The 23,864-nt window shown below is 32.4% G+C and overlaps 1 protein-coding gene across 3 annotated transcripts in view; it reads right to left on the bottom strand.

Moving 5' to 3' along the window:
* Window positions 1–23,864, bottom strand: part of PDS5A (PDS5 cohesin associated factor A) — a 119,608-nt gene that overhangs the window by 47,152 nt on the left and 48,592 nt on the right. For all 3 annotated transcript variants that reach the window (XM_072944791.1, XM_072944803.1, XM_072944798.1), the window contains exons 9-17: window positions 21,059–21,174; window positions 15,136–15,230; window positions 13,823–13,968; window positions 11,641–11,792; window positions 10,167–10,280; window positions 8,090–8,171; window positions 6,664–6,712; window positions 6,287–6,426; window positions 1,611–1,726 (exon numbers count right to left, since the gene is read on the bottom strand). In XM_072944791.1, the coding sequence (XP_072800892.1) occupies window positions 1,611–1,726; window positions 6,287–6,426; window positions 6,664–6,712; window positions 8,090–8,171; window positions 10,167–10,280; window positions 11,641–11,792; window positions 13,823–13,968; window positions 15,136–15,230; window positions 21,059–21,174 (1,010 nt within the window). The remainder of the gene's footprint in view (window positions 1–1,610; window positions 1,727–6,286; window positions 6,427–6,663; window positions 6,713–8,089; window positions 8,172–10,166; window positions 10,281–11,640; window positions 11,793–13,822; window positions 13,969–15,135; window positions 15,231–21,058; window positions 21,175–23,864) is intronic.

Raw genomic sequence — 23,864 nt, 5'->3', positions numbered from 1 at the left:
TTCAGGAACCTTCCCTAATAACAAACTTATCTCACAGTCTGGGTTAGGTAACTCTCCTTCCCCAGTTACCCAATGTACTTTACAAATTGCTCCATTAAATGTAATGTTAAATGAATCATCAAGGCTTTTATCTGCAATTTATATTCCATGAGTATTTGTTACATGGAAGGAGTATTATGACATATTTTCCAGAAAAATTAATGGGAATTTTGCATAAAATTAGTCTCTTTGAAATCCTAACCACAAGTTGTTTTCTCTGAGTCCAAACAACCATGAAGCTATCGAAAAAAAACTGGGTTTTTGGTCTTTTAAGATTGTAGATCAAACACTAGCTTATTATAATTTACTAAAGTAATGAAACCCTGTGAGGCCTCATGGAGACAAATAGCAGAGGTTTCCTGATGCCATTATATGTCTCTTTCAAAGTCAATATGCAAAGGTAAGAGTGCTCAAGTCTGTCATTTCCTTGATTTATCCCATTAAAATCAAATGGTATAGAGCAAAGAATCTGTTTAAGTTATTATAGTTTTTTGTCATCACCCAGCTGTGGAACATACCACTTAGTCTCTCTGAAACTTAGTTTTCTTATTTGCAAATAAGGAAATAAAAGGATAAGGAAATCTTAGTTAAAAAACCCCCAAACCCCACATTACCATTATGAACTAAATTATGTACTCCCTAAATTTATATGCTGAAATCCTAGCCTCCATATCTCAGAATGTGACTATATTTGGAAATAGGGCCTTTAAAGAGATAATTAAGGTAAACTGAGGTCAAATGTGTGGGTGATAATCCTAAATAACTGTTGTCCATATATGAAGAGGAGATTACGACACAGATGTGTAAGGAAAGCAAGGAGGAGGTTACCTGCACGCTATGAGAGAGGTCTCAGGAGAAATCAAACTTGCTGATACCTTGATCTTGGACTGCTAGCCTCCAGAATGTGAGAAAATAAATTTCTGTTGTTTTAGTCACACAGTCTATGACATTTTGTTATGGCAGCCGTAGCAAATGAAAAGAATTGGTATTTCAATATAACCAAAGCAGTGATTCACATAAGATGAAAGAACTAAATACCTAGAACCAGGTCTCCTAATCCAAGGCTGTTTGAAAAGAGTCAATAAATGCTATTTAGTAATCTAACGTGAAAAGAAAGATATATAGCTACTCTACTGGAAAAATGCTTAGGGCAAGGGAAAAGTATTCACACAAGTTTACAATGGGAAATCATTAGAAACAACTGAAATGTATGAAATTATGGGAACAGTTAAGAACAATAGCTGTCACTGTTTGTTATGCTAGGCTACTTACTTTTTATATATTTATCACTAATCCACAATCATCCAACAAGGAGACGTTATACCCACATTAAAGTTAAAAATAAATTAAAAACTCATAAATTAGAGAACTTTCCCCAAAGCCACTAAGCTGGTAAGTAACAGACATATATTTTGAAAGCAGATTAGTCTAATGGCAATCTTGCGCTCCTTTCAAAATACTATTCTGCAGAGAACCTTTTTAGGTCTCCTTAGGGACCTAGAATTTAAATTTACAACACTGTAGTTTCAGACTATAGTCTTATTTTTGAGTGAATATATTTCCTAGCTTACCTTATGGCTTCTGAATCAATGTGCACAGGTGCAATTCTTTCCAACAGAAATTTGACCATCTCTAGAAAAGGATTTGTTGGCTGCTTAGGATTTGCAAGTTTCCGAGCTATTTCTCTCTATAGGAAGGAAAGAGTTTTACCATTAAGTCTGATTCTCTTTCATGTTTTTCCAAATAAAGATGACTGTGAGCATCAAAAGCATTTAAAGATTCAAAACCATCAGATGTTAAAAAAAACACAAAAAAACAAAAAAACTTTTTTCTGCTTTACACCCTGGCTAAAATTATATACTGATCAGGGAATCACTACAAAACCTGGACTTGAGAGAAGAGAAAGGGGGGTGACATGGTATGACTTACGCCTTTTATCTCGTATTTCTCCCATGAAATTACTGCTTAGTAAACAATCTCTTTAACGCACTACTTTTGAAAAATTAAAAAACAACTTGTACTTTCATGGGTATGTTATATTGGTTTACTTCTTAATTTGAAAAAGAACTGTGTTTTATTTATGTCAACAATTTGTTTTTTTAAAGAGAAGAGAATTCATTCATAAATTTATAAAGTTTCTGAGTTCTAGAAGAACATAATTCAAAGATGGTGGGATTATATCAAAGAGCTCTTACAAAGAAAAGACATTACAGCTGGAAGTTTGCAAAGAATATAAGGACTTAATGATTACAGAGATGGATTCCACCAAAGACAAGATTAAATTTACAATGTGCTGGGCACTGGGAAAGAAATTTACTTTAATAACAAGGCTTTTAATTCACTATCTCTGATGAGTAAATGTAAATGTTAGCTGAGAAGATAATGCATATTAAAACGTCCTCCAAACTATAAAGCAGTAATAAATGACAGTCACTCTATTAATAAGTATTTTTTTCATAAAAAAAATCTAATGATATTTTTCCAGGGGGATAAAGGAAAAAAAATTTCTAGTTTCAGTGACGTCTTGACACAAATTAATTATAAGGGTCATACTAAATTAGATATGATCCATATTTGTTATTAGAGTGTAAATCCGACGGAATAGATTCTGAAAAAAACTTTTTAGTCATTAAGAGATGCCTGATTTATTTTGTAAGGTGCAATTAACTGGGCAAAACTTCAGCATTTGGGAAAATAATATTTTAATCAGTGCTCAGTCTTTACATAGTTTGCTCTAAGTCACACACACACACATATTTAAAATCTGAACTTAAAGACTATATTATCTTTTGAAATCAATTTTTCTTTTGTGCAGGTCTCCCAAAGAGGTGATTTCCCCCCGCTCGTATTGAATTTAATTGCTTTAACAAAGTCAGTGACTGTCTAACAACAAATACACCATTGGAAAATTGCTAGACAAACTATATATAAGTAATAACAAATGGAAAAGCATTAGGGAAGACAGTTATGATACTACCTAGTCCTATATATGGTACTATATAAGCATAGAAAAATAAAAAAGGAAATGCTAAAGGGAAAAAGAAAAATTCACATTTAAACACAGTAATAGCACTATATAAAATATACCACTGTATATAAACAATAATATTAGACAGTTTTAAAAACCTGGTGTTTCTGTAATCCCACATAACAATCTTACATTTAGGTAACCCTTCATAATCACATTTTATATATGTTATATTTAGATAATCTCTCATAACAACTATTTAATATGACATGTGTCATAATCTTAAGTGATACTGGGGATAAGCAGCAAGCCAAATTAGTTTGTGGCAGGTAATAGCAGCAAATAAACAGTTTCCTGTTTTCTTTACACATTCAAGAAAAAAAATAAGGATACTCACACATACTGTGTATCCCAGTGTTTGTCATGTATATGTAATACCATAGAATTACTATTTATTTACATCTTAAAGGGCAGTGCAGGGGGCCCTCTATTAGGCCATATATAAAATTTCATTTGATCTTATTCATTTAACAATCCTATGACACTGACAATATTTAGAGATGAAGAAAATGAGGCTCAAAAATAGTGAGCAACTTACTAAAGGTCACACTGATAGTAACTGTTACAGCTGAAATTCAAACCTAGGACTGCCTCAAATGCTGAATTAACAACCTTCAAGGAAAATCTTAAAATTTGGGAACAATTATCATAGGAAGGTTCTAGAGGATAAAATAACAAGCAGAGCTGAAGCTATGGTAAATAAGTGGTCCTTTTCTAGAACCAAGGTGTGGAAACTCAAAACTGGAAGTCTAAAGAAAAAGCAAATCTATATAGCACAGATCTCAATACCATTGCTCACCCTCTCACTATAGCATCATGCATAGTCATTTTACTCCACAGTATGTATCTATTCATATTTCTTGTTTAAAGTATTTTTGCTAAAAATGTTCAGGATTGGAACTGAGGCAAAGGGAGAAAACTATCAGAATCTCCATTCTTACTAAGTAATGTTCACCTCTTAAGAAGTAGGAAGCTACTGTCATTTAGAAAAGAGGTGATGGTAAATACACCTTAGTAGGAGACAGAGAAGGGACTCCCAAAGATGGAATAAAAGCCACAAAAAATGACAGAAACTAATTTTATGTTTATATATTTCTTCTCCTTCAGAATGAAACTATTAGGTAAAAAGGAATGTGGATATTAAAGCATACGTTAACTAATATCAAAAGCCCTTGCAGAAAAGGACAAAATGATACAGATGTTCTGAAAAAGAGCAAAAACTATTCTAACAGTGGTTGTTTTCCTGAGCATTTAAGGCTATTGTTAAGTCCTACTTTACACAAGAGAATACATAGATTAAAAAATGTGCTTAGAATACACAATGTTACGAGCTAAGAGAGAAATGACTGTGAAACTATTTACCATAGAAAATGAAGTTAAAAATGTGAAGAGTAGAAATTTTTTCTTCTAGAACAGAGTTCTATTAGCCATTTTGTGGCCCATTACTTAAACATCCTCAGAATAACCTCCCCTCCAAAAAGGTATCATTATCATGCTCTTTCCAGTGCAAGCACAGTCAGTCCTCATCTCTACTTTCCTGGTTCCTAAAATCAGGAGCACTGATTGGCTGCATTGCATGACTGCAGTATTCATCCTGAGGTGTTCTGGTTACAACATCTGTTTTGCATATACTTTTTGGATTTGGAAACTCTTAGATATTTCTGGTCTGGCAAACAGCAGGAATTCACATTACTGCCATTTTTCAAACTTAAGCCCAAGTCCTACTTTTTTCTCAGACCAAATAATACCACTTGATTGTTTGTTCTCAAGGTCCATATTTCTTGAGCAGTACTCTAGCAATACAGTATAGCTTGTGCTGGTTCTTGCAAACAATGATGGAATGTATAGAAAGAACACTATCGTGGGTCTATGAGATCTGGACTCTACCTGCAGCTCAGCCACTATAACTAGCTGTGAAACACTGAATGAGAAACTTCAGCTCCTTAAAATTCAATTTCCTTATCTGTAAAATAAAGCGGTTAAATCAATTATCTCTAGGGTATTTTCATGCTATTTCATTCTATGATCCAACTTATAATAATGCATGCCCTGTAGGACATAGTATTCTGAAACTGGAATTCTAAATGCCAAATATGTAAATAAAATCTTTAAACGTTCTCAGCAAACCACCCAGCTCAGAAATGCAGACTGAGGTAGTCTGAGTAGTTGGCACATCCATATCCCTAGGTCCAAAGGAAGAACCCACTGCTCCCTTCCCTAACATGTTTCCCCCCAACTTCATCCTAATTACTACTCTTTTTAGATCCACTTAGAGATCCTATATTCCTACCAGGCCTGAATCCCTACTAGACTGAAAAAACAAAAACAAAAAAACCTACTCCATGCTCCCAGAAGACTTGTATAGATATATTATAGTCTTTATCCCTTTCACATATTTAAATAATTATCCCACTCTAATTCTTTCCAGAACAAAGTTAGACAGAAATAACAAATGATTTTCTTTCTCTTATTCATCTCTGTAAGATTGGTCCAAGCATAGTGTTTGTCATATATGTGTAATAGCATAGAAATACAATTCACTTAAATCCTAAAGGGTAGTGCAGGGTCAAATATCTGTATCTATATATATCTCCTCTTAACAACCCTGCGAGGTTGTTAACACTTACAGGCAATAAACATGAGGCTCAAAGATACTGAAGAACTTACTAAAGGTTACACTGGTAGTAAATGATATGAATGAAATTAGAGAACTGTCTCATAAAATGCTGAATAAATGAATGAAGTTTTCCTTCCAGATGCTGTCAACGATTCTAGTTTTCTATACAATAAGTAGTTTACAAACATAATGAAGATAAAAGCCTAGATAGGAATTATCTATAAATGCACATATGGCAATGTAACTATTGCTGATTTACCAACAAGGGTTTTTTCTGTGCTAACGCATGGGAGAAGAAAATACACACACACACACACACAAGCCTTCAGAAAATTCTTATTTACCTAATGAGTGTCTACTAAATACACAGCATTTTATCTTGCTCAATTCCTAGGACCACCTAATGTTTTTCCTGGAATTTGGCTGATGAGTGGTAAGTGAAGAGAACTAAGTTGAGCACAGATCTACTTGTAGGTAATTCAGAGCTCATAATATTGTTAAACTCTTACAAATAAAATAATCTATGTATAGCAGGCTTTAATGAAATAAAAGTTTCTATAAGCAAAGCTAGGAGAACAAATGTGGAAGTATAATTTACTAACCACACAAACATCTGCCTGTTTGCATGAACAGGTCGGGCTGATTAACAACTCCAACTGAGACCGCAGTTTCTCATCATCCCCAAGAACCTGGTTAAATTTCTTCACAAAATCTTGTGCTTTCCCAGGGTCAGGCAAATTCTCTATAAAATTAAAAAAGAATCAATATTACAAAAGAAAGACTACTCTACTAAACTAAAAGCAAGCTGTCTTAAAAAATAATTTTAAGCCATCAAAAGATAATCAGCCTATCTGGTTCTTAGAAATAAAATTAATAAGGGAAGAATTATTTTTGTCTTACTTAGTATTAAATTGATAGTTTCACCGGGTAAATTATTTGATGTTTATTATATATCTATGGAGCCAACAAACATACTCACTTGCTATGGTCATCAGTTTTCCAAACATGGCGGAACAGTTAGCCTCTGACTGAAATTTAAAATAAAAATAAAAGAAGTCATATGTGCTAACAAATTTCTGTAAGAAAATTTATACACAGTATTGGATATTTTTTATTTTTAATTAATTAAATTGTTTTTGGTGGGGGAGGTAATTAGGTTTATTTATTTATTTATTCTTAGAGGAAGTACTGGGGATTGAACCCAGGACCTCATGCATGGTAATCATATGCTCTACCACTTGAGCTATACCTTTCCCACCTGGATATTAAAAAAAAAAAAAAAATCCATCACAATCTACCCACTAGAACAGTGCTTACCATATCTACACCCTATGTTGATAACGAAGTATGGAGTAGCAACAACTATTAAGTTAGCCCAAATGCAGGAAAGGAGATGTCAGAAGGAAGGTATTTAAAAATTTTAAAAAGAGTATACAACTTTCCCAGGAAAATAATCTTGCCAGAAGATAATGAAAATAATTATCATATCAAAATTACTGTGCAACCATACACCAAAGAAAATAAACAAAATGTGAAGAGTAGAAAAATTTTCTTTCTGAATAAAGTTCTATTAGCTACTTTGTGGCCCAAATGTTAAAATTATCACGTCCCTTCTTCCTTCTCTTTCCTCCATTGCAATGAAGTTTTATTTTATTATTTAATTTGTATGAAATTTCAGTAATTGGGATCTGCTGTTTTTGTTAGAAGTTTTGTTGGATCAGTCATGTCCATTTATCTGCGTACTATCTATGACTGCTTCTATACCACAAAGGCAGAGTCAAGTATTTCACCAGACAGTGTGTGGCTGGCAAAGCCTACATTTTTATTATCTGGTCGATTACAAAAAAGTTCGAAAACCCTTGTTTTAGCATCCATGGGCACTGAGGAGTCTCTATCTATGGTTCCCTGGCTAAGAACATCTATTCTAGCAAATATATTCAGAAATATACTAAGAGATTATTCAAGTTTCTTTCCCTCATGTTCCAGAATATATTGGGCAGAATTTGTTAATTTGATTTGGCATATTTATAGGATTGATACCAATCATAACACTGACTACAGTTAAGGATCAAAAATCACAGAGCAAAAATATGTTATGACTTCTAATGTAATTTTATCTTGAGGTTTAATTCTAATTTGAAAATTGATAAACTATGTACAAATTCCTAGTGTCTAAATGCTTGATAAACTAAAAAACACCATTTCCTTGTTCATGCTGGAAAGTAAGATTTTGTTATACTCACATGAAATGGAAATTTAGCTTTGGTAACTACAGAAATTATGTTTAACTGACATTCAGAAAACAAAACACTTGAGATACTTTTTGCCTACTTGATTATATATAACTTCAGAAAAACTAACAATGACTGTAACAAACCATAAATTTAAACAAATCATGAACCTACCGTAGGCTGCTTGTGTAAATCCAGTAGTTCTCGTACATGACTTCTAAGCATGTTCTGACACTTCCACATTTCATTGAGAGCTCTGGAAATAGTTATAAACATGAAAAGAAATAACAATACTGGTAACTATTCAACCTTACTACTTATTGCACAGAGTAGATACATCATTCTACATCTACATAAAATTTTGAGCACCAGAAAATTTATTTATTAGGATTAAGATAGTTTAGTTTGAAATAGTAAATATAAGGCTTCTTATGAGAGAAAATATTTGAGATGTTTAGAAGGATGAATAAGATCTTGTGAGGTAAATGAGGAATTGAAAGACATTCCAAGCAGAGGTAGCTGGAACGTTCTGGTATTAAAAAAAGATAAATGTCATAGAAGTGCATGGAACATACAGGAAAGTTAAAAATATTTTTTATAGACTAGGAGCACACTGTGAGTAGGAGAACATCAGGAAGCTGAAACATACTATAGAAAGGATCAGATCATCTAAGACCTTTTTATGCCAGGCTATGGGGGTATGCATGAAGGAACATGGACCACTTCAAAAAAACAAGTTTCACAGAAATGATGCAGATTCAAGATGCCAAATTTAAATTGAATTTGTTTATTCTAGACTCTTCTCTCCATGAAAGCAGATTTTCTTTTCTCACAAACTCTCTTCATAGTTTCAGGTGCCCAGAGGACTTCTGGGAAACAAGTTTATGTCTGAGTATTCTTTGCCAAATATTTTGAAATATAAATAGAGACCAAGACCTTAAGCCAAAGGTTTACTACCTATAGTGAACATTAGGATCCATTTACAAATCCTTTTTTTTTTTAAATGATGGCTAAAGCCTCCTAATATACTGCAACAAGGATATGTTACTCTATGAAACTTCTGCTGAAAATGCATAATCTCAATCTAATAATAAGGAAATACTGGATGAACCCAAAATGAGAGAACATTCTACAGATGCAATACTCTTCTGAAAAATGTCAAAGTCATAAAGACAAAGACTGATAATGGTTCTAAATTAAAAGAGACTAGAGACAATGACAAATATGCAATGTGTTACAAAAAGGAGAAAAAAAAATCCGTAAAGGACATTTGGACAATTGAGGAAATTTGAATACACACTGGATTAGACAATAATACTATTGTCAATATTGTATCTCCTGATTTTGATTAGGGTACTCTAGTGATATTAGAGAACATCCTTGTTCTTAGCAAATATAAACTGAAGTGTATTAGAGACAAAGGGATCCAATGGTTCAGAAGAAAATATATATACAGAAATAAAGTATGTGCAAATAGTAAATGATAAAGCAAGTGGTCAAAAACGATGAAACGTGTTAAAGGGGACAGCATAAAGCTTTGTGTTATTCCTGCAACTTTTCCATAAATTTGAATTTATATGAAAACTGTAGATTTATATATATATAATTGTGAACTTATAAATGTATATATATAAATCTACACACACACACACACACATACGTTATATATGTAATGGCTGAGATTCTTATTCAAAAGAATCAGAATTCTCAATGACAGGACTGACTTACTTTTTAAAAAGCTTTATTAAAGTGCAATGTTCACACATTCTATGTGGCCTGGGGTAAAGTTTATGTTGGTTGTCTGGACAAAATTATTAATACTGCCTCCTTTCACTCTAAAAAATATCTGTTTGGACATCAATCATATAGTTACTCTACCTTGAAGTGACCTGGATATGCACTCCTGACAAAGAACCAGGACTTAATTCTTAGGCTTAGTATGGGAGAGCTCCAATAGTGTAATGGAGATGGCAGTCAACAGGTGGCCAAAAGATAATTTTGACATAAGGACTTCACTGAATCCCTGAAACCACATTACCGGCTCAGTGGACAAATAACGTCTATGAACACAGGACTATTTTTGCCATTAACTTACCTGAATTTTTATCATAAAAATTTTCTCTATAAATATTTACCTGGGGTTCTTGATTCAACTAGAATAAGCAACAACCCTATCAATGACAATTAGTAAGATGAAATAATTTTATAAAATCTCCAAGAAATACTCTAAATCATTTAAAAAGTAACTTACTTGACAGCATTTGGATCCAAACTAGCATATAAATAATACAAGCATTTCATTCTCTCTTCTGTTTCCAGGTTGTGGGGGACAAGATACTGAGCAAAGATTTTCTCTACCAACAGTCTATGAAGCAAACAAAAAACCCCAAGTAATAAAATCATTCCATTTTTAGAAGTAATAGCCATTCTGTATTTTAACCACTTTATGCAAAGTTACCATACCAACAGTTACACCTGTGTGTGCAAACACAGTGGAAAAGATCAGTATGTGATCAAGGCCTTTCCTTGCAAGTATGGTTATTTTTCAGCTTAGAGCTACGACTGCTATTTCTGGCTACACTTTTTAATTTGTGAGTAGGAAACATTTGTTCTAAAAGGGTTATATGTTATTCCTAAACATGGGGTGACAGGCTGTTCCATCTGTTCTTCATCAGTCTGCAGCTAAACTGAATTGCTTAACACTACATATAAGGCTATGATCTCAAGAATAGCTAATTCTCAAAAAAACAAACAAACAAAAAAAACCACCCACCAAAAAACCCATTAATTTCCTCTAATTACACTGGCTCCTTTCCTATGTTGTCACTGAGTACAACAAAGGGGGAATCTCCCTTGAACTTCCTGAAATTTTAGCTTTTCCTATGCACATCTGATCTCCTTTCTACTTTCCAAATTCCTTACAATACTGGAATATCCTTCTTGCTAAGTTTATATTTATTTATTCAATATCACTGGAATAAGAAAATACAAAAGCTCTTCATTAGTCAGTGAAATACATATCCAATGATGCCAAAGTAGTCTAATTCAATAAAACACTGCAAAGTATTTTGCAAAAAACCAAAATCATTACTGTAATCCAATACAGAATTGTAAGCAACATTCATAAAATGAAAACAATGTAAGTTCTCATCTCAAGAAAAAAAAAGTATTTTGTAACTAAGTATGGGGACAGATGTTAAACAGTCTTACTGTGGCCATCATTTCACAATATATACAAATATAGGATCATTATGTCAATTAAAAAAAAAACAACACAGTAACACCTCTAACGGTTCTTACAGTGTTGTAAGAAGGAAAAATAACTAGTATTAAATAGTGCTGTATTGCTAGGCAGTGGGCTAAGGGTCTTTACGTTCATTATTTTCTTTAATCCACATAATTCTGTAAGGAAGGCTTTATTATTACTCATTTTTAGATAAAATCAAGTGCATAAAAAACTAAAACAGTTGTGCAAGAGCTAACATACAGTAAGGGGCAGAATGAACATTTGGTCTCTAGTCTCAGTACAAATCTCATGACTATTTCACTTTTATTACGCTAACTTACAATCCTGGGTACAGTTTTATTTAAACATGATATGTGTAAACATGCAGAAAGTGATTTCTAAACTTAGAAACAAATCATTATGAAAAAAATTAAATAGGACTTATATTTAAAAAATTAAAAGCACTTTTAAATTCATTTTACCAACATATTAGACTCACTTGTCATCGATGCTATTCTGATAATATATATGCAAAAGTTTGTCCTTTATCCAGCTGACTTTCTCTGCAGCTTCCTTTCCCGCTTCGCCATGAAGACAGTATTTCTTATAAAGTTGAGCCAGGCCCATCATAGCTTCTTTTCTTACTCGCCACTAGAAAGTATAAAGTTTTTTTGGATGAGCTAGATAGCAAACTTCAATATACTGCAAAATTTGCCACTTCTTTCACTAGGTTGCACAATCAAATTTCTTTATGTATAAATCGGCACAATGTTTATTTTTATAAGAGGCAGACAAATTGCTGTATCAATCATTTTGAGTATGTTCCTATTTAGAAAACAGACTATTTTCTGAAAGTATCCAATGCAAATACTGCTAAATCATCTATTAATTTTTTATTTCCTTCAAAGCCAAGCAACAGTAAATAAATCTTATAGAAGATTTCATTATATTCTGCCTAAAAAAATTTTGGTCAAGCTATAGAAGTGATTAAAAGATAAAAGAGAAAGTGTATAATTTACTTTGCAAACAAAAGCCCTATCATCTGGAATGTTTTATCCTAGTTATATCCCTTCTGATATTAACTCAGGACATGAAGAACAAAATTTAGTATCACAATCCTAGAATTACAAAGTTGGAAAGCACCTTAGTGATTATCTTAGGTGATTTTTCCTACTTTGCAGATTAAAAGGGCAAAAGATTTACCTAGTCACATCCTAGTCAGTTAAAGATTCTTTTGGACTTAAAGAGACTGGGATGATTTACTAAGAGGAAAGAAAGGTGTTGAAAGAGGGTAGACAGAAACGACGACTATAAAAATCTAGAGTTAAAACAAAGACAGTATGATGGAATAAAAACAATAACCAAAAAAAGATACTTGTCTCAATAACAAATCAATACTATCTTTGGTTTATTTAATACTTTCTTATAATTTTTTTTCTAAAATTTTCTCATTTGGGGGCTATTTAGTAGATGGTATAAAACTCTGTTCCTGTAACAGGTAACACAGATGCCTTTTGACATTTCTTACATGAAACTAAAGAATGTAAGCAGTGAAACCAAAGATTAAGTCCTGTTCCCACATTTTACAGAAAACAAGTTTTAGAAAGGCTATACTCAAGGTCATTTAATTCATTACACTAAATCCAGGTCCTAAAATGTCCAGTAGGTACTATCAGACCATATCATACAGTCTGTTATCAAGAATCAGTTACTCAACTCTTCCTAAAACTTTAAACACTGATAGAAGTAGGAGTGAAATGTTTCTAAAAGGAGGCAGTAATACAAATGGCAATACCTGAAATCTGGTGTGTATACGGGGAAGGGCAATTAACCTAACCAGTAGGGAGTGTCATTCCATTTAAATTTAAGCCAAGGGAAAAAACTCTTCAGAGATAGAATTACTGACATAGTTGAATAAGTTAAATGATGTACACTTTATCTATTTGCCTTCTGTGACTATTTTGAAAGAATTTAAAGAATACATCTTGCTGTATCTCATAACCAAGAGATACTGCATAAGTAACATGTTTAATCAGCCTGTCTTGCCTATCTGTCTGTTACTTATGGCTGAATTTGTAGTTGATACTATTCCTCAGCAACTGCTATAACTGCTAAGAACTGTTGTTCTTAGTACTACTTCTTTATCAACCCACGCTTTTAACTGCATTCATTTGGAGGAAATCACACAAAAAGTAATAACTAAACATAAACCATCATTTCAGACCTAAGTTTAGCACAGCAATATGGAAACATCGCTTTCATAGGAAATATGATATTCTTTTAGTTCAATGAATCCAGCTAAGTTATATAAGACAGTTACTTTTGAAAATGCTAACTATAAGAAATAAATGCAGGTGATCAATCATTATTCTTTTGAAACTCATCATGTAAGTGAAAAGATAAACTAAAACTTTAATTTAGCAGTCCTTTTTGTAAAAGTAAGCTAAAAGACAAACCCATACCTAAGATCTGAAAAGCCATAGAATCCAAATACATTCATTTGTAAAGATTATTAAAAGATATGCAGAAAACATACAAATTATTAGCTCTTTAACATTGTATTAACTTGACTTTCACACAGAAAAACGTTAAATACAATAGATTGTAATTTCTATTGTATTTTGCTAACAATGTAATTAAGCACAGTAAATTACAAAAGAATAAAATTACTCAGATTTTACCCGTTTGTCCAATGTTCTTTCCCTTACAAAGCCAAGTAGCTGATCATTTACTAAGGCAAGGTCTCTTTTGGCAGCTGTTATTATAGTAACAATGACATCATGACGAATAGCTTCTTCTGGATCATGTGATCTAACTTTCAAATATTCTATAATGAAAGAAAAAAATTAAGCTAAATGTTGGCTATAATATTTGTTATGTACAGAATGACCAAAGAAACCCAAAACAAACTAATGCTTTTAATCTTATGTCCATACTGAAACAACTGTGAAATGAGGCATAAATGAAGATTATTTTAAAGGTGGAAATACACTATCTAATCACAAAATAAACTAAATAAACTATATCACACTGTTTGTTTATTGCTTTAAAGTCACATCTTTTTTTTTCATTTGTCTCAAAGTTATTTTTTTCTAATTGAGTTATAATTAGTTTACAATTTCTGGTGTACAGCACAATTTTTCAGTCATACATGAATATACATATATTCACTTTCATATTCTTTTTCACCATGAGCTACTACAAGATCTTATATATATTTCCCTGTGCTATACAGTATAAACTTGTTTATCTACTCTATATATACCTGTCAGTATCTACAAATCTCAAATTCCCAGTCTGGCCCTTCCAAACCCCCTTCCCCCAACATCTTAATAAATATTTTATATCAACTATTCTGGAAAAACCAAATCACAACAAAGTTACTGATTAAGTTTAGAATTTACGTTAACAATACAAACTAAAAGATTTAAAAGAAAAATAGTAAAAATGCCTTTAGCAAATTTGCTAATAAGTATGTATCTGTATATGGCACAAAATAGTAACATTCTATGACCTCTAAAGAAAATCCCTAAATAATTACAACAAAATAAAAAAAAAAGTTATTTCCTCTTTTTTGGTAAAGAGCATTTTGATACTGACTGTTTGTTACTACCAAATAAGTAGGTTCAAATGCTCTGTGTTCACATGAAGAACAAGAAATTCCAGTCTAGTTCAGAAGACAATCACTTTCCTATTTACTATTAGGTTTGTTACTATATTGAATTATTACACAGATATAATGATTTGTGCCAAAATCCAATGTCATAAGAAGAGCCTACTTCCTCAAATTATGATTTCCAAAAAACTCCAAAGGATTAAAATATGAAAATTTCAAATGTAATTTTATAGTATAAACATGAAATCATTTACTAGTCTATGACAGATATAGACTTGAAATAGTGCCAGAGTTAAATCTATTCAGAAACGGAAGTCAAAGGTCACATCTGAAATATATTTGTGAGTACTCTTATTTGTAATGAACCAGGTCACTTACCTGTGAGGTCTTTTGCTAAATCTGGGTGATTCATTAAACAGTGACTGGCAAATTTCACACTTTCTAATCTGACAGGAACATGAATGTCATTAAACCTACACAGAAAAAAATTGCTAAATATTAGTTTTAAGACAAAAAAATTATTTTCAAAAAAGATATATCTAATACTATGTAAATGCCTATAAACAGTTACTGATTAGAAAATGTGTTATTACGACAGTTAATATGTTCTGAAGGAAGGAAGAATATAAAGTAATAAAGATACATAATTTCACAAAAATATTTTAAAATTTTCACCATACAAAAACAAAAAACAGTAAAAACACATCCCCCAGTCCAAACTACCTACTTTGCACAGACAAAAACTGAAGAGCTTAAAATTATGCTACAAAACAAACAAAAAATAAATACTCAAAATACAAAATCTTCTTGAAAAGGAAGTTTATAGGAGAAAAATACTAGGGGAATGTGAGGTAGAAAGCAAATCATATATAGAGGCAGATCTAGAAATTCAAAGATGAGGTCATACATAAAATACATGTGCCATATTGCCTTACAGCTTCCATATGGATGGGACCAACTTGTAACTGCACTTTTAAAGGTCTAGTATATTATAAGAATTCAATAAATATGAAACTCAGTATGTAGATTCAAAACCTGAGCAACTCTCAAATTTTGTTTATTACTGGCTAACTTAAAAACATTTATTAACTATAAATAACATGATTTTACTTATTTATTTTTTACCTTTTAATCTCCCTCACCTATTTCTTTCTTCCCCCTACCCTACTCCCCTCTGGCAACCATCTGTTTGTTCTATCTATAACTCTGCTTCTGTATATTTGTTTATTTGTTTGTTTTTAAGATTCCACATATAGGCAAAATTATACAGTATTTGTCCTTCTCTGTCTGACTTAATGCAGTGAGCATAGTCACCCTTTAGGTCCAACCATGTTGTTGCAAATGGCAAGATTTCATTCTTTATCTTTTATGAATGAGTAATATTCCATTGTATACATATATACCTCATCGACTTTATCCATTTATCTATTGATGGCTACCTGGGTTGCTTCCATAGCTTGGCTACTGTAAATAATGCCACAACGAACATAGGATGCATATCTTTTCTGATTTATGTTTTTGTTTTCTTCAGATAAATAACCAGGAATGGAATTGCTGGATCATGTAACAGTTCAATTTTTAATTTTCTGAGGAACATCCACACTGTTTTCAATAGTGGCTGTACCAATTTACAACCCCACCAACAGTACATGAGGGTTCCCTTTTCTCCACATCCTCACCAACACTTGCTATTTTTCAATTGAAATATCATCAGTTTACAATGTTGTGTCAATTTCTGGTGTACAGCATAATGTTTCAATCATACTTACACATACATATATTTGTTTTCATATTTCTTCATTATAGGTTACTACAAGATATTGAATATAGTTCCCTGTGCTATACAGAAAACACTTGTTATATGTTTACTTTATATAGAGTAGTATTTGCAAACCTTGAACTCCCAGTTTATCACTTCCCACTCACTTTCCCTTCTGGTAACCATAAATTTGTTTTTGATGTCTGTGACTCTGTTTCTGTCTTATAAATGTCTTTTTTTTTTTTTTAAGATTCCACATATGAGTGATATCATACAGTATTTTTTCTTTTCCTTTCTAGCTTACTTCAATTAGAATGATGAGCTCCAGGTCATTCACATTGCTGCAAATGGCAGTATTTTATTATTTTTTATGGCCGAGTAGTATTCTCCTATATATGCCAAAACTTTATCCAGTCATCTGTCAATGGACATTTAGGTTGTTTCCATGTCTTGGCTATTGTAAATAGTGCTGCTATGAACACTGGGGTGCATGTATCTTTTCAAATTACAGTTTTCTCTGTTCTCTGTATATATGCCCAGGAGTGGGAATGCTGGATTATATGATAAGTCTATTTTTAGTTTTTTGAGGGATCCCCATACTGTTTTCCATAATGGCTACACCAAATGTCTTTTTGATAATAGCCATTCTGACAGGTATGACATGATTTCGCTGGCATTCTGATTTGTATCTCCCGGGTGATTAGTGATGTTGACCATTTTTTCCTGTCTTTTGGCATCTGTATGTCTTCTTTGGAAAAGTATGTACTCAGATCCTCTGCCCAATTTTTAATTAGGTTGTTTGCTTTTTGATGTTAAGTTGTATGAGTTCTTTGTACATTAACCCCCTTATCACATATATCATTTGAAAATATCTTCTCCCATTCAGCAGGTGGCCTTCATTTTATTAATTTCCTTCACTGTGCAAAACTTTTTTAGTTTGATGTAGTCCCAGCTGTTTATTTTTGCTTTTGTTTTCCTTGCCTGAGGAGACATATCAAAAAAAACAACAACAACAAAAACAACAACAAAACAAAAAAAAAACCCTACTAAAACCAATGTTAAAGTGTACTGTTTTTTTCTAAAAGTTTTATGGTTTCAGGTCTTAAAAGTCTTTAATTCATTTTGTATTTATTTTTGTGCATAGTGTGAGAGTAGTCTAGTGTGATTCTTTTCAGTGTAGCTGTCCTGTTTTTCCAACACCATTCACTGGAGACTGTCTTTTCCCCATTGCGTATTCCTGCCTCCTTTGTTGCAGATTAACTGTCCATATAAGTGCGGGTTCATCTCTATGGTCTTTATTCTATTCCATTGATCTATGTGGCTATTTTTCTGCCAGTATCATCCTGTTTTGATGACCATATCTTTGTAGCATAGCGTGAAAGCTGGGAGTTTTGTTCTCTCTCAAGATTGTTTTGACTATCTGAGGGTCCTTTGTGTTTCCATACAAATTTTAGAATTATTTGTTCTAGCTCTGTGAAAAACACCGTTTGTATTTTTCACAAGGACTGCACTGAATCTGTAGATTGCCTTGGGTACTATGGTCATTTTAACAATATTAATTCTTTCAATCCATGAACACAGCATTATCCTTCCACCTGTTTGTATATCTTCAACTTGATTCACCAGTGTCTTACAGTTTTTTGAGTACAGGTCTTTTACCTCCTCGGGTAAATATATTCCCAGGTATTTTATTCTTTTTGATGTGATTCAAAATGGGATTGTTTTCTTAATTTTTCTTTCTGTTATTTCATTGTTAGTATACAGAAATGCAACTTGATTTCTGTTTATTAATTTTGTATCCTACAACTTTACTGATTCATTGATGAGCTCTAGTAGTTTTCTGGTAGCCTCTTTAGGATTTTCTATGTATGGTATCATATCATCCATAGTTTTATTTCTTTTCCAATTTGGATTCCTTTTATTTCTTTCTCCTCTCTGACTGCTGTGGGTAGGACTTCCAAAACTATGCTGAATAAAAAGGGCAAGAGTGGGCATCCCTGTCTTGTTCCTGATCTTAGAGGAAATGCTTTCAGCTTTTCACCATTAAGTATGTTAGCTGTGGGCTTATTATAAATGGTATTTATTATGTTGAGGTATGGTCCCTCTGTACCCACTTTGTGGAGAGGTTTATTTTTAATCATAAATGAATGTTGAATTTTGTCAAAAGGTTTTTCTGTATCTATTGAGATGATCATATGATTTTTATTCTTCAGTTTGTTAATGTGATTTGTGGATACTGAACCATCCCTGCATCCCTAGGATAAATCCTACCTTGATCATGGTGTATGATCCTTTTTAATGTACTGGTGAATTTGGTTTGCTAGTATTTTGTTGAGGATTTTTGCATTTATGTTCATCAGTGATATTGGCCTTTAATTTTTCTTTTTTGGTGGTATCTTTGGCTGGTTTTGGTATCAGAGTGACGATGGCCTTTCAGAATTAGTTTGGAAGCACTCCTTCCTCTGCAATTTTTTGGAACAGTTTGAGAAGGACAGGTATTAACTCTTCTCTAAATGTTTGGCAGAATTCACCCGTGAAGCCATCTGGTCCTGGACTCTTGTTTTTTGGGAGTTGTTTTATTACTGATTCAATTTCAGCACTGGTAATTGGTCTATTCATATTTCCTATTTGTTCCTGGTTCACTCTTGGGAGACTGTACATTTCTAGGGATTTGTCCATTACTTCTAGTTGTCCACTAAATTGGTATATAAATGAACATTTATAATGTGATTTTAAATAGCAAAAAATATTTCTATTTTTGAAGTGATCTCATAAAATAATCAATTAAACTAATGTTATTTAATAAATGTATTCATCTATATGGAAGTCTACTTTCTTATCCAGAGATAACTGTCAAATTTTAATAAAATTTCATTTATAATTTTCTAACTGCCAGAAAAAAATGAGAACATTACTATTCATGATCAAGTAAATTGCAAAGTATCAAAATACTTATTGCTAAATAATTAAGGAAAATAATACAGTATAACAGATACACTGGTAATATTTCCTTGTTTCTATGAATGAGAGACCCAGTATTAGGATAGCAGTGAATATAAAATTATGAATGTACGAAACGTCTTATGATTGATTTTGTTGTTATAAATAACCTAGATGAAAAATGAACTCTTGCATTTTGGCTTAAATGTTTTTCTATAAACATTGATGTCAATCACTAGGGCAGAATCATTTGTCTATAACTGACAAATACAGTTGTTTCATTCCTTCTATTCTAAATTCTTATAAATTCAAGTTTAATTATTCAAATAATCAGTATATATACCTATTAACATCTTCAAAATAGCCTGTTTTGAGCAAGTAACTTAAAACAGCATAATGTCAATGTCAAGGATTTCTCAGATTTGTTATATTTTAATATTTAACCCAGGTTATTGTAAGAATTATTATAGAGGGGAGGGTATAGCTCAGTGGTAGAGTGCTTGCTTAGCATCCACAAGGTCCTGGGTTCAATCCCCAGTACCTCCTCTAAAAATAAATAAATAAGTAACCTAATTACCTTCCCCCACAAAAAATAAAAAATAAAATTAAAAATTAAAAAAAAGAATTATTATAGTGAATTTTCCTTAAGAAAAATTTTGAGCCTACCTTCTGAATGAGTTCAATTATACAATGATGAATCTGAAATGTCCAGAATACTAATAGTAAAAACTGACTTTTCAATGAATGTCTGAAGTAAAGAAACACGTTAATGGAATTCAAGGGGGTAATTTAGTAAGTTTCATAGATTTTTTTCAACCTTACCATCAAGTTGAATAGAACATAGTAATTCTAAGTGCTTGAGAAGGAACATTAAAAATGTTGATTGAGAACAACCATATTTTGGATGTGAGGGTGATCTGGCTGTGACATCTATCATCCTTATTGATCTCCAGAGTCGATTCAGCTGACCTAGCTGGCTAGGCGGGTGTCCCCTTCCTCCCTCACCACTCCATGTGCGTCCCTCCCAAAGCTGTGCGCTTGGTCAAAAAGAACAACCATCCCCAGTAGAGGAGGACCGTTCTTCTCAGTCAAGGGTATATGAGGAGCTGCACTCCCCTGCTAGAACCTCCAAACAAGCTCTCAAGAACAATATTTTCCATTTCAAAATCATACAATAATATCAAGTTAGTTCCAAACACACATCATGCTATTAGATAAGCTAAACATCTAAAGGATAAGCACTACTAAACGAATAAATTGCTGGACTGAATTATGGCATGGACTGGACCATGATGTCTTCAGTCTCATGATTTAAAAATCTTAAGACTGAAAATTCTCAAATGTTGCCTATCTCTTTATTCTAATGACATTATTTTAGCACACGCAAAAAAAGATTAAAATGTGTTATGTGGGTAAATAATAATAATCTTTCTTCACAGAAACTGTCCTACAATTTATTCTTCAAGAAACACAGCAACACGGATACAAAAGAAACAAACATATCAATTAAAGTTTTGATATGTACAGTTTTAATCAAGTGTGCCATACTGACTGGCCTCCAGCATTAAATGTTAGAATCCACATAATTGTATATTCTCTTACCGTCCAAGAAAACATTGCCACAGAGGACGATTCTGTGTTGCCAAATCAGAATCTTTAGAACCAAACAATTTAGCTAGGAGTCGAACAACAGCTAATCGCTCTTCTCCATCATTACTCTAAGGGAAAAGACAAAATAAATAAAGCCTGAGGTTTATTCACCAGATTACAGAAAATAACAAAACATTTCTGGAGAAGCTACAATTTCACATTTCTTATAATGACATTAACTTTAAAATACTATGTGCTCTCATTTAACATGCTTTAAGTTGATTTGATTCCATGTTAGATCATCTGGTTCTTTGCTCTTATTTCACACCCTCCCAACTGTTAATTTATGTCTACTTCATTGTTTGTTTGCAACCTATACAGACATTTTAGAAATATGAAGATCATCAATCAATGCTAACACTCCCTAAGAGTCCTGGAAAAAATTCTGTGAAAGGAAGAGCTGCAAATAATTCCTGCCCTAATAAAGAAAGCTTTCTACAATAAGAACTCTAACATAAACCTGTATCAATTAAGGTTTTGATATATGAGGTTTTAATCAAGGATCCCCTAGTGACTGGAGAACATGAGACTGAAGGAAGTCATGAATTTGCAAAACTCATTTTAATAGAAGAGCATGGGGGGGGAGGGTATAGCTCAAGTGGTAGAGCACATGCTTAGCGTGCACAGGGCCTGGGTTCAATTTCCACTACCTCCTCTAAAACATAAATAAACAAATAAGCCTAATTACCACCCCCCAAATAAGCAAAAATAAATTTAAAAAGAGCATGAATCTCAGGAGGATCTAAAAAGTCAGGTGTACTAAACACTACAAAAGAGTAAAACCTTAATTTTTTTTGACAGAGGCCTCCTATTTTCTTATCCTGAATCAATACATGCTTGTGATATCATGTCTTAATATAAATCAAGTTATTCTAAAACCATATGGTGCATGAAGCTTTTTAAAAATCACATATTCACCAGGAAAATAAAGGCAATAACTAAAAGCAATCGCTAAGTTTTTAACGTGTTCAAACACAATGTGTGTCTTAAGCAATACCAGAGCTGAATAAACAAATTATCATGGGGAAAGATAAATAAAAAAAGAAAAATAAATACTATGGGATAGAATCTTTTCTTTAAGACTGTCTTAACTCTCAGGGATAGGGTAGGGGCTTTGTGGGTAAAATATGTATACTTGTTAAACAGTAGTAAAAATGAAAATTCTATTAAGTTTTAACACTTAAAACTACAAAAATGATTTTCTTTGACAAAGTTTTTCTCAAGTAACGTGACTACAATGCTGATTAGTGCTTTTTGGTAAGTCCAACTGACTAGCCAAATGATTTATTTTTTAAAAGAAAAATCAATCTATCACTTAAATGTCAAACACTAAAAAAAAGTGAAAATTTTACTTTACTTGAAAGTGACTACTTTAGTAGCTTAGTGATCATTTCAAATGATGTAACATTTCATATCTATATAATCTAACTACTGAAATAGAACTAAATGAAAACTTAACCCTCTGCTTTTTAAATGTATTCCTTGAGTGAGGCTGGAATATTATTATAGTGATGGTAAATTTTTCTGATGCAAAAAATCATTCGGTGTCTCTGATGTACAGCTGAATTATTAATCTATCCTAAGGTGAAAATTATCTCGTTAAGATATTACCTACCACAATGTTTGAATAGAAATATATATATATTTATCTTAATAATTAAAAGAATTAGAAATTCTGCATTAATAATTTACCAGTGACTGTCTAACATAAATTCAAAGGCCGCCTAGTTTTTAGTTTCCTTCAACACTAACTGGAAAACATAACCAACTATGATATTGCTTCTAGTTATAAAGTAATTGACTCAGAACAATTCTCTGCAAAAATTGCAACCAATATAAGACAATTATGACTTTTTTAATGTTTCAACTTGGGCAATAAATGTAAATGTTTGTCTCTTTGTCCCTGCTTACCAAAAAAAAAGTCTTAAATGTAAAATCTGGCAAACTTCCTGATAACCACAGCCAAGGCTGCCAAGTAGCACAAATCTTAGCACAAATCCAGACCCCTTAAACATATGAGAATAACACTCTGAACCTATGCAGTAGATAGTGAATACAACTGCATGCAGTGGCCCACTGTAAAGTAAAATCAAATTGTTATTTTGAAGCATTTTCTCAAACATTTTTATTGTCCTCAGAAGACTGTAACCGAAGATTCCTAAATATGAAGGTTGTAGCTATGCAATTCGGAGATATAACTACAGAAAATTGTCACATCCATAAAAACTTCCTAGGCTATCTGCTTAGCACATATTGGTGACTCAAAAGCGGGCACCCAAGTAATATATAGATAATATCTAAACTATTCTGAATCTTTCGTCGCTTGTGATGAGAAAAGTAATACTGGTACTGGCTAGGGTTGCAAATAACACAGGTGATGGCACTTGCTGTTAAGATGTAAATATTCTATTATTTAGACGCAGTACTTAGTATAAAGTTAAAAAAAGGCATGAATTTTTCTAAGAACATAGAAAAACATAAAAATCAATGGCCATGGGTTATATACATTGTACTAAAAGAGATTACATAGTTAGAAAGAACATTAACTGACTATGGTGTTAATTGTTTTTAAAAAGGAATTAAGAAATCCATGAAAAAAATCTTATTCATGTACCTTTAAAGTACACCTATGAAATCAAATCTTGTCAATGAAGAAGAGAAGGTGCAAGATATAGGAGTAATTGAAGACTACGGTAAACTAAAAACCTCATAATCCATTTAAGAAGCTGCTAATAAACACTCAGCTCCTGTCATGTAG

Source organism: Vicugna pacos, chromosome 2 (assembly GCF_048564905.1).
Source record: "Vicugna pacos chromosome 2, VicPac4, whole genome shotgun sequence".
NCBI lineage: Eukaryota > Metazoa > Chordata > Mammalia > Artiodactyla > Camelidae > Vicugna > Vicugna pacos.
Note: the sequence above shows the minus strand (reverse complement) of the source record. Positions and strands in the feature narration are given on the sequence as shown.